Raw genomic sequence first — 17,521 nt, 5'->3', positions numbered from 1 at the left:
AATACACAGGATTGATAAACTTAGAAAAATTGTAATAATTTACAATTAACTCAAATCCATTTTGTTCAATCTGCTTCTGTCTCGAAGGAAGGAAAAGAAAACCACGGGGTTTCAGCTTTTTCGTATTTTACAGCCAAAATACCTCAAACTCGGGGATACTCTAAAAATGCTAAATATGAGTAAAGAAGCAGAGGGCAGTGTGGTGAGATTCCTACCAGGAATCACAAGGCAGTTAACTCTTGTTCTGTTTGGATGAGCCCCGGAGAGCACAAGCAGCAGCACTGACCCCGAGGAGCACAGCGAGAACACCGGGCCCTACGGGAAGGCGCAGGTGACCCAGAGAAGCAGGAAGGGAACGCACTCACCACTGACAGTCTCTGCCTTGATCTGGGGCAGCCCCTTGGAGCGGCGCTCCTTCTCCCGCTCGCGCTCGCGCCGCTCCTGCGAGCGGGACTTGGGCGAGCGCCGGCGCCGCTCCCGGGAGCGCGAGCGGGAACGCCGGTGCCGGGAGCGCCGCGAGCGCGAGCCCGACCGCGAGCGTCTCCTCTTGGGGGACCTGTGGGAACCAAGGCACCCTGCTCAGAGCCTGACACGGCCTCAGCTGTACAGCACCCTCAGGAAGGGCTCCCTCAGGAAGGGAACATGTCAATCCAAGCTCATTCACGCAAAAAGTTTCTCATCACGTACTAATTTTGTGCTGAAGTTGACCGGCAAAACTGCGTCCACCACATTGGATGGAAAATTACACTTCCATCAATGAGGCAAATGTTCACTGCTTTTACAAAGAAATGGCTAAAAATGATTATAAATATATTCTAAATAAATTCTGCCGCTGAAATTGTATTTTACATCGTGTTCATGTTCTAAACCTCTCAAGGTGTGGCAGACCTTCAGAGAAATCGTGCAGAGCAACCGCATCTTGGTGAACAAGATGACTGGCAACTAAACAGAGAGTGGAGCCAGACCTGCTCGGTCAGCTGGCATGTGACACGTTATCTCAGTGACACACAAAGTCACAGATCACAAAGGTTTTCATAAGAAAAGTGTTTTAGAGCACAGACAAATTAAACTATCACATTCTGCCTCCCTAAAACTTGCTCTGGACAGAAAGGAATGGAAGTTGCTCTCTCCCAGTGAGAGAGAACTGCACAGATACAATATTTTCCCTAGAAGGGAGATGACTTTAGAGGTTCATTATCTTAGAGCTGTTAATCTGCTTTTCATTCCTGCACTGAAAGAACTTTCACTCACTTACCTTGATGCAGATCTAGATCTTGATTTCCTACTGTCAGAAACATGCCGTTTTCCCTCCTGAATGGGAGGCTGTTCCACTTCCATATCCTAAAACATGAAATTGACAGGTGTTAGGGGTGAGTAGGACAAGCCTTCTATTTCTTGTTACGCTCAGACTAAATTAACAGCACTGAAAATACACTAAATATTCAAATGTGTGAAATTAAAGAGTAATGTGACTCAAAACCTTCACCCTGTGATCATTAGCAGGGAGACGGTCCAGTATTGCACGTACTTAACACAGCCACTGAAAAGGCACCATAGAAATAATTCACACAATTCCCATTTTCAATTTGCAAATTATTGGTTTCCACATTTCACCCCATTTCAGCAACATCTGCATGTCCACAGAACATGATTTTATTCCTTAAAATCAGTCAGTGGATCATGCTCCATCATCAAAGTAAGATCTGCTGCAACTTTTCTCCAAGATATTTTAAGAAACTACTTTAAGGCTGAATTATGCTGGAGGCAGGAAAGGGGTAAGTGCTGGAGCTCTCTCCCAGCAGAGCCAGCCTCATAGACAGCTGTGTCCTGGTCATGCTGACACTTCTGCTCCAGGACAATCCACACACATCTGGGAATGACATGTATGAGAGCATCTGAGTTGGTCTGCTCGCTGCAAGGGCTGCTCACCTGCTGGTGGGGTTTCTGCAGGTGAGGCTCAGCCTGCACTGGGAAGGGAGACTGGAAAGTTGGCTGCACTGGTGCTGCTGGAGGCATCACTGGCTGAGCCATGGGTGGGAACTGGGGGGTAGGCAGGAGACCAAAGCCTGGCATCTGCCCATTCGGAGGAAGAGGCACCTTGGGAAAAGAAAAAACACAGAATTCCAGCTAGGAGAAGGAATTACATTCACTTTCCCAGCAGTAAAAGATGGGGAAACAAACAAAAAGATGGGGAAAAGATGAAGCAGGCCAAGCATTTGGGTGCACAAGTAACAATCTTGTCCTTCAAAGCCTGACTAGGACAGACACCAAAGATATGTTTCTTTGGGAAGATGCAGGGCTAAGCCACATTCACTCTTCACCAGCAGGAAAATCACTTCCTTCCTGCTGCACCAAAGGAAACAGCAAAGCATGGAAAGCACAAGAGGGGGACAAGGGAAAAGCCTGGGTTACCTGGTGCCGCATCGGATCCTGCTGCATTCCCATCATCCGCTGCTGAAACGGATCCATGTTTGGGAGCTGAGGAAACACTGGCTGCTGCATGCCTTCTCCTGGAAACCCACTAAAACAGGAGTATTTTGGTGAGACAAGTCAGTAGATGCACAGGTTTGTCTTTATTTGACAGATTTCTATGCACATTTACACATTCTGGCTGTTATTTGAGACAGAACAATTATCTTTGCTATGATCCCGTTTCCAACAAAAAAAGAAAAGGAAGAAAGAGTGGCTTCCTGATATTTGCTCCACTCTAAGAGCAGTCCTTTCACATTTAAAGCAATGCTACACAAAGGTTAGAGCCTCTCTCACCCCTGCACTTCTATGAGCGTGCTGAAGATCTCAGCCTGCAGAAACATTTCAGGAAGGTTTTCTGCCTTAGGCTCATTCTCTCCCTTTGCAGTTCCTCTTTTGGGAACAAAAGAGGCAACGCTTTTTCCCTCAAGGAGAAAAAACTGGCTGTACCTCTGCTGTAAGAAAACACTTTGGTTTGGGAGGAAATAGGGCAGAGCAGAAGGGGCTGGCTATCACATGAGGATTATTACAGTGATGCCCATCACTTCCTGATTCAACACACAGAATGGACAGTGCTCAGGGAATTCTGGAGGTCTGCAGGTAACAGGACCTGCTTGCAGGATGCAGCCTGTGCAAGAAACTCAGCAGCATTTCAGGGGAGAAAGGAATTTGATGGTGATGGGAAATGGAACTTTGCAGCGTCAGAAGACCATTCTGAGAAGATTGTGGACAGATCAGTACTTTACAGAGAGAATTACCGAGCTCACGTGCCCCAGACTGGGAGCAATGGGATGCCACCCTCAGGGACACCCTGAAGCACCACCTACAGAACATGAACATGCCCACAAGCCTCCAGCTGGGCAAACACCAGCAGTGCCTGTGACCTACCTCCTCTTTCTGCATTCCAGAGCTCCATCTGGATCATTCTAAGGCAAACACTATCCATTTCCTTCAGAGACCCTGAATGAGCTACTACTGGTGGACATGAGGTGCTCGAGGTGAGAGACACAGGCAGAAAGCTGATGACAGAGTTAGTGGTTCTGGTTTTGAGAGCAGGCTTTAGATGCAGATACAGAGAGTAAGACATGGGGCCACGCACTGAAGCAGGGAAAAAAGAAATGTGGACTAACCCCGGCATTGAGCACCATCCAGCCTGTGCACTGAATGAGAGAGAGGTCCTGCGGAAAAAACTGGCATGTGGTCATGTCATTCCAGACTTCATCATAATGCATAGCAAAAGGGAAACAGGAGCCTGAGCTGGCTTGTGTGGGGATGGAATGTTTGCAAACATAAAACTGTAAAGGCAATTTTCATTTCTTGAATACTACAATCTATCACAACGTTTGGAAGAGCATCTTTCCCCAGCCAGTAAAGCAATCCAACTGATGCAGTGATGCCCTGACACCCTCAGATGTACTGTAAAAACATGGAACTCATCCTGCAACTAAATCTGAGCTTTTCTCTACAGAACAGAGTCCTCCACCAATGAGGCAACACCAGATCACCAAAGTAAAGAGACACAAAAATCTCCCCACCAAAAACTGTTAACAGTGCTTTAAATTTGGCCTGTTAATTCAGTGAAACTGAACTAACTTGAAATTTTAATCTACTTTCTCACCTAAAAATGTTTTAGGACAAAGATTTGTTAGTTTTATTATGACACAGAACTTACAAAGCTGGCTGAGACACTGCAGGGGAAGGAGCTGAATCTTCTTTCTTAGAATCTTCCACAGCTTCTGGTTCATCATCGTAGTCAAACCGATCTAGCAGCTTCTGAAAGAAACCACATCAGCACAACTATTTTTTCTGTATCTTACCCAACTGGCAGCCAAAATATCTTTATTATCACATTCTTACAACCAATGTAAGCTCTGAAACTAAAGACAAGGTTAGAATTGGGGAAAAACAGAAATCTATATTCCAATACCAAATAAAAACTGTCCAAAACCAGATTTCTCCATCTTGAGAAAATGCAAACCAAGACTTACTTTGTCAAATGATGTTTTCTGCTCAGGTGCTGTGAAAGCAGCTTTCTGCTCCGGGGGCTGTGCTGCTGTGGTTTTCAGCTGAGCAGTAATAGCTTGAACCTGAGCCATCACAGTGTTGTCTATGACCGGTGACTGGGGCTTCTGAGGCTGCTGGAAGGTCTGCAGGATTTGCTGCAGCTACAGAAACATGAGACAGTGTGAAGTGAATGTCCTCATATAAACACCAAGTATTGAAAGAGCTGTAGGATATAAATTTTATGTCAATAGAGATTATGGCAGGGGATGAACACAGCACAACCTGAGTGAACTGTGGAGCATTAACAGCAAGACCACGAGTCCCTTATTTAAATACTTCGGTGGCAGAATTCAGTAGATCCCAACATTGCAGTGTTCAGGCCCTTCAACACAGCAAACATTTAAATGGACTGAGCAACGAAATTCCTCATTTCCTTTGAGATATTCCACCTGTTCCAGAAACCTTCTTACTGCATCAATTTGTACCCAATTACTTAGGCACTGAATATCATGAAATACCGCAACTATTGGATGGAAGAATTTAAATACTCCTTCCCACCGAAGACCTTTGGGAAGCTTTTGCTTCAAACCCCGGCTGTCAGTGCCACCACCTCCCCTCGTTTCAGGCAGGCCCTGAAGGGGACAGCGAGCAGGTTACCTGTTGTCCCTGCGTTGTCTGGAACAGCTGGGCCACAGCTGCGAAGGCGTCGGAGCTGGGCAGCTGCGGCACGGCGGGCACCGAGTTCGCCGTCACTGGCGGCAGCTCCGAGGGAACCTTGGCCGGAGGGGGCGGCGAGCCTGGGGGGCCAGAACACAGGGGGGGCTGTGAGACTGCACAGGGCCCCTCCTGCTCCCCACAGCAAGTGTCAGCTGCCTGCACCCCCCGTTTATCCCAAAGGGCCTATTCGCAGCACCCCAGCTGCATTTTCTGTTTGCTCTGCCATGAGCTGCTCTGCTCACTGCTCACACCTGCACCTGGCACGCACTGGGACAGAAAAGGTGCTCCCACACGGAATTTCAGCTCCCAGCTCTGTGTTTGTAGCTGTGCAGGTTTAGAAAAGCTCTCACCGCTCAAACAGCATTAGCAGTGAGCTTCAATACCATGAAAGTGGTGGCTCTGCTTCCACAGGCCTGGGCTCATCCTTTTGGATCAACCACCTCATGGCTCACTGCAAGAGCAGCTGAGTTTCTCTCATCATTTTCCACCAGTAACTGAACCTCTGCAGACAAGTCTGGCAATAATTAAAGGTTTTTAAGGATTACTTCAGAGGCAGTTTTCTTTGATAAAGTTTGTTCACATGTTCCTTTTGCATGTGCACATGCCACACCAGCAGCTGATGGTAAATCCTCCCACCAGGAAAATAATTTCTACTCATTTTTCCAGGAAAAGATTCCCATTTCCACTAAGCTTTGCTGAAACTGAGATCACAATTTAAGATATCCTATTAGTGTTCCCATTCTCTCTGCCTTACATTACAACACCTTTTTTAATAAACATCTTGCCAGTACCACATAAATTAGCAATAATCCCATCAATTCCTACATACTGTGAGTAACTATTGTTCACCAGATCTGTTTTAATGGACATCATAAAGCTGTACAAGGAGTAAGTTAAAAAAACTCCACAGACAGAAATATTTAGTTTGAAACACTAAGCAAACATGTTTGCCTTGCAATAGCTACTCCTTTAAAGCCCTTCCTCTGTTTGCACTTCAAATAACTCCAGTGTTGACAGGCAGCAAGCACAGGCAAATGTGTTGAATAATACTTTCCCAGAAGTGAAATGCAACATAAAAATAAAGCAAAAAGGTATGTGTTGTTTTTAAATATAAAGTAACTCCCCAATTATTTCCTGAATACATCCAGCAGGATATTTGCTTGCTCAAGGGAGAAAATTTGCATTTCTCTCTGTTTTTATGGGTGAAACAGATTCTACTTCACATAATGCATTAATGTATTTATTACTATAATTATTAGCATATTTATTGCAGGGCCAAATGGCCCCCTCTGGTGCACCTGACTAACCTCACAGAAGATCTCTGCAGAAGGCAGCCAACCTGCTCACACTACTGAGGAGAGAGAGCTGGCCAGGCAGTGCCCCTCACCTGCCCCAAAATTCAACTGTACAGCCACCACTCTGCCCCCAGGCTCAGATGTCAAGGCATTCCCTGGCCCTGGCAGGTCTAGAAAGCCTTTAATGGGACACCACACTTCCCTGAACACAGCTGGAGATATTTCAGTGTTCTGCTGTCTCTCAGCACACCTCACTCCCTCCACTCCATTTTCCCAGTTCTGCTCCATGAGCACAGTAAACAAGGAGGTTACCACAGCTCAGTGTGAAACACGAGTGCAGAGCCAAAAAGCTGCTCTCTGCAGAGAGAGGGAACTGTGGAATGCATATTCCCTGCAAGCTCTGCTGTGGCACTAAATAGGTCAGTGCAGGCACTGTGGGCAGCCTGGCCCTGCTGGGCTCTGCAGGTCAGCGCTCCTCGGGCAGCAGCCCGTGCAAAATCCCAGGCACAAATGTTCTCTCTGAGAACCTGGATGTGAAACACCAGCACAAGACTGTCAGGGCTGCACACTCAGACACTGAGCTGCTGCTTTCAGCTACTGAGCTGACTGAAAGGAAGATGAAGCTCTTTAACATCCAAGATCCCACTTACTTACCTGGACTCTGGCATTAAAATAATGACATAAGAATTATAAAATTGAGAAATCACATAAAAATATTCCAAAGCAAAAGAGAAAATTTCTGTTTAAGAGGGCACACTGAAGTCACCTATATATATATGTACACATGCATATATATATTTAATATATTTCCCAAGTCAGTATTCACATGCTGATAATTTCTGGAGTACAGTATCAGCACTAATTTAAAATGAGTTTGGCTGCTCATTGTGACAAAGCTGACTTTACTGCTATGTCACTGCTGGAACTAAGAGCAGACACTTTGTGCTGAAGGCAAACAAGCTGCTGCCATGTGCCCTTTGAGAGCTGAAGTGACAATGTCATTCCTACCTTCATTGTTAGTAGCATTCTCTGCCATGGGTGCAGTGGCACTGGTTCCTGCTGCCATATCCAAGAGAGGCTGAATGATTTCAATTTTAAATACTCCATTTTTCTGCCAGAGGTTCAGAACACGAACTATTTTACTCTGTTGGAACAAAAGGAAGCACCAATGCTGAATCTACTTTCTTCTGTTTGCAGAGAAGGTTTGAACAGCAAGTGACATAATCACATCAGCTTAACAAACCCTGTGTCGTGACAGAGGGCAGCAACACCTTTGAAGTGGCAAAGATAAAAACTGCCAACTTATTTTACTGTCACAGCAACCTGTGACATTTCCCTAAAACTCTTCTGGCCAGGCAGAAATCCAGGTGTGATGGACAATCCAGGTCATCATTTCAGCCCCATGTCTGCACAGGGATGAAACACCCAACCCATGTGACCAAAAAGAGAAAAGGAAAATAAGCTGGAAAGCCTTCATGAAGAGAGGGACAGTTAGACCAGAAAATGCTGCCACAACACTGTGAAGTGAGATTGAGTACCTTGCTTGGTATTGTGCCTAATTCTATGTTGAGACCAGAAACTGCATCTCCATCATTATCCAAAAGATGAGGAAAGCAAGTGGAAACATCCTCACTGATCACTGCAGGATTAATTTAGAGTCTCTGATTGTCAGCTGTTATTTTAAGCTCTTTTTTTTTTTTTTTTTTGTACATGAAGAACAATGCAGCTTCCAGGAACAAGCTGCAAATTGGCCTTTCCTTCTTCAGCCCAGAATTCAAACAAAAAAGTCTCAGTAGTTGTGCTGCTTCAGCTGGAACGTGCAAGCAGGTAGAAGGCAGAACACATGTTGCATTGCTGTTCTTTCTGCAGACTTAGTCATTCACCTGCACACACAGAAGCTTCAAGTACCTTTTAGTTGAATTGAATTGATTCTCTTCTTTCACTGTGACTGTTTTATACACCCATGTAAATCCACCTCTAACTAAGTGATTAAAAAATTTTACAAAATGTTTGCTAAAATAACATCCATTATAGAGAAACTTGAAATGTCTATTTTTAAGTAACATTTTGGTCTGAAAAACAGTATACTTTTTGTTGCTTTGGGTATTCTATCTCTCCAAAGAACTTGAAAATCATACAAAGGTCAAAAAATGGGCAAAAGCAATACTCCAATTTTCAGTCACATATTAATTTTACAGAAAGGCTGTAAAAAAAAAAAAAAGGTAGCATTATCCTCTTCAGATATCCCCCACAGCTGTTGAGGATCTGCAGATCAGGGTATTTTTGGTTTTAGGAAACAGAACTTCATTAAAGCAAGTGTGTTTTAAATAATAATATTCCCTATTTCAAGTAGTTCCATGAAGGAGATGGACAGTGTCATTCACTCACATGAACAAAATGGTAATGCAGAAACAGAAAGGAGAAGGGACTGCTCTGTTTCACAGGCCAGCAACCCAGGAGCTCCCAAATATCAGATTCAATGCCTGAAGGTCTAAATGTTCCACATTAGAGAACTGCAGAGCATCAAAGCCTTTCAAAAGCTTATTTAGAGAGTCAGAGAGGAAGTCAGGTAGAAAAGGACTATTTCACTCTTACAAAGAGAAAGGGAGTAGGTGATTTTCTGGAAACCAACTGGCAGCTTCTAAACCACACTGTTCTTGGCAGTCTCAAAACTGTTCTGACAGAGGTCACAGAAACCATCTTCTCTGGACCATCAGGAACTCACACCACTTTCTGAGCCTCTGTTCTACTAAAAGGTACAGCAGAACTAAGAAAAATGAGGCCTTAGACCAGCCCTGACAGGGGGGAGCACCAACAAAACTCAAGTATTGGAATGGAAAAGACTAAAGAAATCAACATGATGATTTTCTTAGAAAACATTTCTGAACAGAACAGTCTCTGCCAACAAAACCAAAGCTTCTCCTGCAATGCTGTCTTGTTGTGGCAGGAAGTTCTGAAGGAGCCTCAAGAAGAACTTTTGGCACATTTACACTGCTGAAGCGTGTGTAAAAAAACCGATGAGGTCAGGCAAAATACATTTTAACTAGAATTTGCATTTGGCTGTCATCTGTGATAACCCTCAGCAGCAGTCACTGCCAGGGTGAGAGAGAACCCCCAAATCACTACCCAGGCAGCACCCATCAGTGCCCAGCAACACCCGAAGGGCTCGTCCTACCTTGTCTTCAGATGGACACAGATACAAATACTGGAATGTGGCAGTGATGTTCTTGGAGAACCTGGGCCCAAAGACGTCCTTGTCGGTGCCGAACTGGTGCCGGGACTGCCGCACGATGGAGTCGATGACGTACAGGCCCGGCACTTTGTACTCCGGCTTGCACTGCAGGACAGCACCAGGGTGTGAGGGAGAGGGGAGCAGGGGCTGGGAGTCACTGCTGCACAGCTGCTCTGGGGCTGGGGTCCTCTGAGCCTGCCTGCGGCCCTGCTCTGGGGCTGGAACCTGCTCTGAGCCTGCCTGCGGCCCTGCTCTGGGGCTGGAACCCTCTGAGCCTCACTGTGACCCCGCTCTGGGGCTGGGGTCCTCTGAGCCTCACTGCGACCCTGCTCTGGGGCTGGAACCTGCTCTGGAACCCTGCTCTGGGGCTGGAACCTGCTCTGAGCCCTGCTCTGGGGCTGGAACCTGCTCTGGAACCCTGCTCTGGGGCTGGAACCTGCTCTGAGCCCTGCTCTGGGGCTGGAACCCTGCTGCTCTGGAACCCTGCTCTGGGGCTGGAGTCCTCTGAGCCTGCCTGCAACCCTGCTCTGGGGCTGGAACCCTCTGAGCCTGCCTGCACAGCTGCTCTGGGGCTGGGGTCCTCTGAGCCTGCCTGCACACCTGCTCTGGGGCTGGAACCTGCTCTGGAACCCTGCTCCAGGGCTGGAACCCTGCTGCTCTGGAACCCTGCTCTGGGGCTGGAGTCCTCTGAGCCTGCCTGCACCCCTGCTCTGGGGCTGGAACCCTCTGAGCCTGCCTGCGACCCTGCTCTGGGGCTGGAACCCTCTGAGCCTGCCTGCAACCCTGCTCTGGGGCTGGAACCCTCTGAGCCTGCCTGCGACCCTGCTCTGGGGCTGGAACCTGCTCTGGAGCCCTGCTCTGAGGCTGGAACCTGCTCTGGAACCCTGCTCTGGGGCTGGAGTCCTCTGAGCCTCCCTGCACACCTGCTCTGGGGCTGGAACCTGCTCTGGAACCCTGCTCCAGGGCTGCCACTCTGCTCTGCAGCCCAGCCCTGCTCTTCCTGCCCAGGCAAGCATGAACACTGCACTCTCTGGAATTATCTATTGTCTCAGTGATGGTTCCTTTCAGTTCAGCACCTCCAGGTGCCTCCCAGCTGCTGTGTAGGGAAGGTGGGAAATCTCACCATTTACTGCCTTCCTTCCCTCCTTAATGTGTTATGGAAAACTACAATGTGGAACTCACACAGACAAAGTGATACCTAGCAAACCAGAATTTCCTCCCTCAATCCCTAAGGAACAGAAGCCTTTCTGGTTATTTACTAGCATTATTACCAATATCTAGCAATGCATATCAATAAATTGCTTTTTTTACTTTTTACCTTTTTGATAAACTTCTCCACAATCTGGACAACGTGCTTGTAGAGCTGGAAAATAAATACAACCATTCATTTATCATCTCCTCAGCAGCGGCACACCATTTTAGAAGCATTTTAACTCTTTGTGCTTACTACCACTTTGGAATGTTGCAGTCACATTCCAAAAAGCACAATGTTCCCAAACAGAAAAATATTCCATGGGGGAAAGCCAGGCCCTAGCAAGAAATGTGTCAGTGTGCACACAAGGCACAGAGCTTGCCAAGTATTAGTGAAAGCTTTCTGGATTTACTTTCTCTGCAATCCACACTGGTTTCACATGCTAAGGTGCAGCTACATCCTGCAATATTTAGTTTTATTACACACAATCACAACACTCGAGTGGGTGTAGCATGAAAAAGCAACGACTCAAAGAAATCAAGCTGGCATTTTGCTCCTAGCCCAAAACCAAGGGATGAGATTCACCACCCACTTGTTTCTAGACAACAGCCTTAACAGCAACTAGAATAAACCATCCCCCAAGCTGAGATTGGGAAATCCTGAGTATTTACTTACAAGTGAAATAATAAAACATTGCTGCTGTTCCAGTTTCATCTTTGTTTTGTTGTACTTTACCTTAATAGCTTTAATGGCAGCTTTTGTGATGAGAATCATCTTTGCTCGGGAAATAGGAGGTTTCATCTCCATCAGTGAGAAGAGCTAAACAGAGAAAACAAACATTAGAAATGCACTCTGAAGTTCAGCAATTAAGCAAAAACAACATTTCAGGTGGGTGACTGGAGCAGTGCCATCCCACACTGTGCTGGCTGGCCCTGGGAAGAGTGGCTGCTTTACAAAGCCAAGGAAATCAGCGTTTACCAGGTTACTGCTAAAAAGAACTGCTCTGCACACTTGGCTGTCTGACCCTCCACGTGGCTCCCAGGGGAAAAGTTCACTCCTCAAGGAGAACCTCTGCAGAAGTTATTGATATTATATGAAGTTTAGAGAGGTTTATATGAAGTATACAGAAGTTATGTGTCATCTTTATGGGTGACATTGGCCATAACTGAAAATAAGCATTGGCTCCACATTTCAGAAACTGAGGGAAACCAGGACTGTACACAGAAAGCTGAGCACACACACATAATTGTTTTTACCTTGAAATATTCCTCACAAATCACAGAAAAAATTGGTTTGTGTTACATAATTTCATTTTTGTCTTCATCATAAAGTAAAAATGGAGCCCTTGAATGCGAGTGAAAAATGTCATCAATTATGTGCCACACAGCAAAGTAAGAGAATCAAAGTGTCTCCATTTGTCAGTGTAATGGAAAGTAAGATGTCATTTAAAACTTTGTCTCTTATGTTATTAATTAATAAGTTCCAAGATACTGGTGAAGTGACCAACTTACACAGATTTATCCACTGTCTCAGTTGAGGAAAAAAGCCATCAATGAAGGAGATAAAAAACTGGCCACATGCTCACAGAAAAGGGAAGTGCTAACAGGGCTTGGAGCTGTACAAAAGGAAGCCTTACACTTAGGAAACACCAAGAGTAGGAAATTTACTTTCTTATTTTGTATCTACTTTCTTAATTTGATTCCTGTTCCAGGAGACAAGAAAGAAGAAAAGCTGTCCTTGCAGACAGTGGTAGGCACACGCCTTTTCCAACACCAACACAAGCCCATGACTTTTCATTATTCCTCCCCACAAAATGCAAGTTCTTGTGCCAGAACGTTGGGGTTTTAAGGCCACTGCAGCTGTAAGAGATACCTCAGCTAACATCACTGCTTGCTGAGAAATCACAGTATGGACAAATGAAAACTGCCAGATAAAACACAGAAGGAGAGAGGGCTCTGTGAGCTGATATGGGTTTTTTAAAACATCTTTTCAGTTTAAACTTAAGTGCTTTAGAATTAAGTGCAGAGACTCCTGATGAACAAAGTCAGTGCTATTACTAAATCTCGGGAAAATCTGTTTGAAGAGGTTACAAAATGGGGGGGAAATCCAAACCCCAACACCCACAAACAAACCACCAGAAGGCTCCAAAAGTGAGATGGGGAGGAAGAAAAAGAGGCAGCATTACAACAGACACTCCATATCCCCTCCTCTACCCATGAAGAAGCCACTGGCTCCTCCAGGAAAGGATCCAGTCCCACAGAAAAAGAACAAAGCAGCTGGTGTGGAAGCACTGCTTTGATGTTGGGATGTCAGGAACACAAGGAGAGACCCCAAGGAAATTGGCAGAGCTCAGAGCAGGGCCCAAGGTGACAAGAAACGAGTGCAGCAAAATAATAAAGAGAAATGTCCTAAAAGTATCCCAAGCAGGACATTGCAACTGGGGGAAACACAGAAAAAAATAAAAATCCCAGGACACAAACTGCCAGGGAGAAAGAAGGCACATATACATGAGTCCATATCTATCTATCCATCCATCCATCCATCCCTCTTCACCCCTCCCACCACCTCCTGGAATTTCACCTCAGTATTTTGCTCCTTTTCTTGAAATTACCTAAGATGTCAGAACACCAAATAACTATTTACAGTCATTTTTAATGTCATTCTTGGTATGTTCCATGTCAACAGCATGTTTTAGAGATGGCTACAGCTAAACTTTAGCTCCCTTCCTAGTTCCTCGTGGTTCCTCCCTGCTCAGAGGACACCCAGGTATTTCTGGTTGCATTTGCTCAGTTAGACCTGGATCTTCTTGCACACACATTTCCCAAACCAATACATAAAACAGTCACCCCAGCACTATTTATACAGGGCTGGTTCACAATAGTACATCCAGTTTCTCATGATCAGCTCAAGGAACAACTTGGACACAAAAATTTACACTCTATTTAAAAAAAAAAAAAAAAAAAAAAAAAGGATGTAACAAAGGCAAAGAAAATGTACAGCTTGAGGTTTTCCAAAGTTCCAAAGTCCTGCTGCACAACAGGAACCTGTGCCTGCAATGCTGTGACCTGCTAGAAATGGCTTTGTGCTTTCACTGCCCCTAACTGCCCGTTTACAGGATGTGGATCCAAAAGAAGCAGAGGTGTTCAAGGGTATTACACTCAGGCCACAGTACAAAATATTGAAGATTTCAGGGCATTTCTGGGTGCCTCTCCCAGCAGGATGGAAGTACAAGGTAAAGTATCTGCACAGCCAGGGATGCAAAAGGCAGAACATTCACCTGCTCAGTTTCAGGCTAACAATGCTGTTAGAGCACAGCAGAGCAGCAAAAGGGAGGCCAAGGCCAGAGGGGCTGTGCCCAAAGGCACAGTGAGTGTGAAATGCAGGAGCTCACAGGGGCAGAGCGAGCACAGCCCTTCCAGCTCCCACTGTGCCCCTGCTCCAGCCCAGCAGCCCTGGGAGGTGCAGGCAGTGCACAAGGAGCAGGTGCTGATGGCCTTCACTTCTCAGCCTTCTGAGCAGCAAATGATTCATTTCTCTCATTCTATAATTAATGCCCTTTGATGGTTTAGTTTACATGGAAACCTGAGAACCAGGGGGTTTTGAAGCAAAGGGGAGAAGTGCTACTTTAACATTTACCCAGCTTGAGATATGATCTTAAGAAAATCTGTTTTATGTCTGGGTAACACAGTAAAAGTGCCTTTTAGGACCTGAGCTGACTTCCTTGGCTTTGCCCTCCTGCTCAAGTGTCTGTGCCATAGAAAGGTGTCTGTGTTTACAAACAAAGAGCTGTGGGCCCGTTTTATCCACTCACTGAACAAACCCCAGAGCACAGCAGCTGCACAGAGAGGAAGGAGCTCCTGAACAGACAGTGGTTAGTGACTAGGGGATATCAAGCACCCAGGTCATTGTCAGGACACCTCATTGAGCCTCCCCTTCTCCAATTTCCAGAGCAGTCTAACCCACCCTCAGCCATTCCAACATGCCTTGGGTGTCCAACAACCCTTCCCAAAGCAGGCTCCACGTTCATTCACTGTCCTTTGGAATGGATTTTATTCATGCATTTAGAAATCAGCCAACCTCCAGTGACTCACAGGCCTAGCTGCAGTTACTTGTTCCTGTACAGAAACAAAGGGATTGTGGAGGACACAACCACCAAGCACAGCTACTGCACTATTTTGTTAACAAAACTCCTTTACTGCTCATGCACGGCCACATCTCTGACAGCAATTCTGTCACTCCAGACATTTTCCTTCCCCTGCAGAAGTCACTGATCCCTTTCCTCTTCAGGCCCCCGTTTTTCCTTGAGGGAAGGAGGAGGATGGGTTGCTAAGCTGTATCTCAGAGGATCAATGCAAGTTTGAAATGCCTGACCACCAGCTGTGAAGCACAGCAAGTGTTAGGTGCTGCTGACACCACAGCGTCCAGAGCTGCCAGGCTGCATTCTTTGGGAAATAAGCGAGATTTGACTTTGACCAGCTCTGACCCCCAGGCAATGAAGCTCAGCAGCACTTCATCAACCGAGCTACTTCTGTGGCCTGCAAACACCATTCACAAATCCTGAACCACTGGGGAGAAACATCTTCACAAAAGATACTCTCATGAAAATGACATCATGCAAGGGCACAGAATGGAGTTTTGTTTATCCTCGTGTGCTCTGGAAACGCAGCTTTGGGGAGCAGTGCAGGGCTCTGTGTGCAGCCCAGCTCCTGGAAAGCTGCTGGTGCCACTGCTTCTAACCAGGAATCCCCACACAAGCACAGCTCCCAGGGCTGCTGGAACAGGCGCGGGGCAAAGAGAGCCCAGCCAGACCCTGGCAGTGGTGTCCTTCTGCTTTTCTGTGCCCGTGGAGCCCACTGGGGATGCTGAGCTCCAGGAACTGCAGCAGAAGCACGGGAAGGATATCCTGCTGCCCTCTATTTATAGCTGCTCAGGATGGAGGGGAGGGCTGTCACCAACAGGCACAAACTGCCCCACTGATCCCAACTGTCCCGTGCCCTAAGGATGGGCAAACAGCAAACAGGAACGTGCAGCTCCAGCTTTAAATAACCAGCCCCAGCACTCCCATGTGTTTGTCTCCAGGCACATGGAGGGGGGGATCAATTGTTTCAGGGGCACACATTAACACTGAGACACGGGACTAAGTCAGTGATGTGCATTACTCAACACAAATAAAAGATTACAAAACAGCAAAGTTGACTTTATTCTACTTCCAGCAGCAAGATAGTGAGAAAAAAAAAATCTTTATTTCTAACTTTTATACCCACTAAACTAAGCCTCAAGTTATCCAGATTCAAGAAAAAGACAGGCACCCCCTAAAGCAAAACATGCCAAGGATTTATATGGCAGATGTTCAGTGGGGAGTTTTTTGTTTGTGTTTTGGGGGGGTGATTTTTAATTTTTTTTCAAAGAAAAATGTTTGCTTGTTTCCTTAAAACCATAAAAAGTTCTGTCCCATTGTGCAGCTGACTTTTGTGATTCATTTATACTGTAAAATAACATACCCACCTAACACCTGAACCCTAACTGGTGAAAGGAACTCCTCAGAGAACACACACTGCACTCCAGACCTGTCAGATGCCCCCATTCAGCTGGCAGCACCTGCTCCAACCACAGCTGCAGGAAAACAGCAGCCAATACAAAACCCCTGCACGCTCCTGCAGCAACATGAGCACCTGGAAGAGGATGTTCATTGGCAAAGCTGCACTCAAAATGCAGGTCCAAAGAACAGGATTGGCAATGGCACCACAACCCAACACAAATTACACAACCCAGGAGTTGCCACCCCCTGCCAGAGCCAAACTCACTGCTCTCCCTGCCCAAGGGGGGACAGCAACCCCACCAGGTCTACAGCCACACTTTCAACTTGGGCCTCCCACCATCTGAGAAACTGCTGCCAACACCCCAAACACCCCAAAGGATGGGAGCACCTGATGGAGTAAATGGCATTTCCTCTTCCAGGCAAAGTGGCCAAGAGCTGGCAGGTGCCACCTCCAGGGAATCACCTCCAGCAACCACGGCAAGTGCAGCACCAAACTGGATCTGCCAGGGTAAAACTGCAATTTTCCCTGGCTACAGTGGCACAGTACAGGAATTCCTGCACCTCCAGCAAGTGCAGGAACTCCAGGCCAGTAGTGTATTCTGTATTCCTGTGGGGTATCCTGTACTCCTGTGGGGTGTCCTGTACTCCCGTGGGGTGTCCTGTTTCCCTGTGGGGTGTCCTGTTTCCCTGTGGGGTGCCCTGTACTCCTGTGGGGTGCCCTGTATCCCTGTGGGGTATCCTGTACTCCTGTGGGGTGTCCTGTACTCCTGTGGGGTGTCCTGTACTCCTGTGGGGTGTCCTGTATCCCTGTGGGGTATCCTGTACTCCTGTGGGGTGTCCTGTACTCCTGTGGGGTGTCCTGTATCCCTGTGGGGTGCCCTGTATCCCTGTACTCCTGTGGGGTACCCTGTACTCCTGTGGGGTGCCCTGTACTCCTGTGGGGTGCCCTGTACTCCTGTGGGGTACCCTGTACTCCTGTGGGGTGCCCTGTACTCCTGTGGGGTGCCCTGTACTCCTGTGGGGTACCCTGTATCCCTGTGGGGTGTCCTGTACTCCTGTGGGGTGCCCTGTAC

At 46.7% G+C, this 17,521-nt stretch overlaps 1 protein-coding gene across 2 annotated transcripts in view; it reads right to left on the bottom strand.

The window, feature by feature from the left end:
* The window catches only part of SCAF4 (SR-related CTD associated factor 4), a 29,650-nt gene that overhangs the window by 9,783 nt on the left and 2,346 nt on the right, over positions 1 to 17,521 (bottom strand). The window contains exons 2-13 of one of the 2 annotated variants that reach the window (XM_063150252.1): positions 11,645 to 11,728; positions 11,036 to 11,080; positions 9,661 to 9,822; positions 7,494 to 7,629; positions 5,131 to 5,270; positions 4,458 to 4,634; positions 4,142 to 4,242; positions 3,600 to 3,647; positions 2,413 to 2,521; positions 1,930 to 2,097; positions 1,256 to 1,341; positions 366 to 556 (exon numbers count right to left, since the gene is read on the bottom strand). In XM_063150252.1, the coding sequence (XP_063006322.1) occupies positions 366 to 556; positions 1,256 to 1,341; positions 1,930 to 2,097; positions 2,413 to 2,521; positions 3,600 to 3,647; positions 4,142 to 4,242; positions 4,458 to 4,634; positions 5,131 to 5,270; positions 7,494 to 7,629; positions 9,661 to 9,822; positions 11,036 to 11,080; positions 11,645 to 11,728 (1,447 nt within the window). The remainder of the gene's footprint in view (positions 1 to 365; positions 557 to 1,255; positions 1,342 to 1,929; positions 2,098 to 2,412; positions 2,522 to 3,599; positions 3,648 to 4,141; positions 4,243 to 4,457; positions 4,635 to 5,130; positions 5,271 to 7,493; positions 7,630 to 9,660; positions 9,823 to 11,035; positions 11,081 to 11,644; positions 11,729 to 17,521) is intronic. The other variant, XM_063150253.1, reaches the window with a different exon arrangement.

Source organism: Melospiza melodia, chromosome 2 (genome assembly GCF_035770615.1).
Source record: "Melospiza melodia melodia isolate bMelMel2 chromosome 2, bMelMel2.pri, whole genome shotgun sequence".
NCBI classification, from domain to species: Eukaryota; Metazoa; Chordata; class Aves; order Passeriformes; family Passerellidae; genus Melospiza; species Melospiza melodia.
Note: the sequence above shows the minus strand (reverse complement) of the source record. Positions and strands in the feature narration are given on the sequence as shown.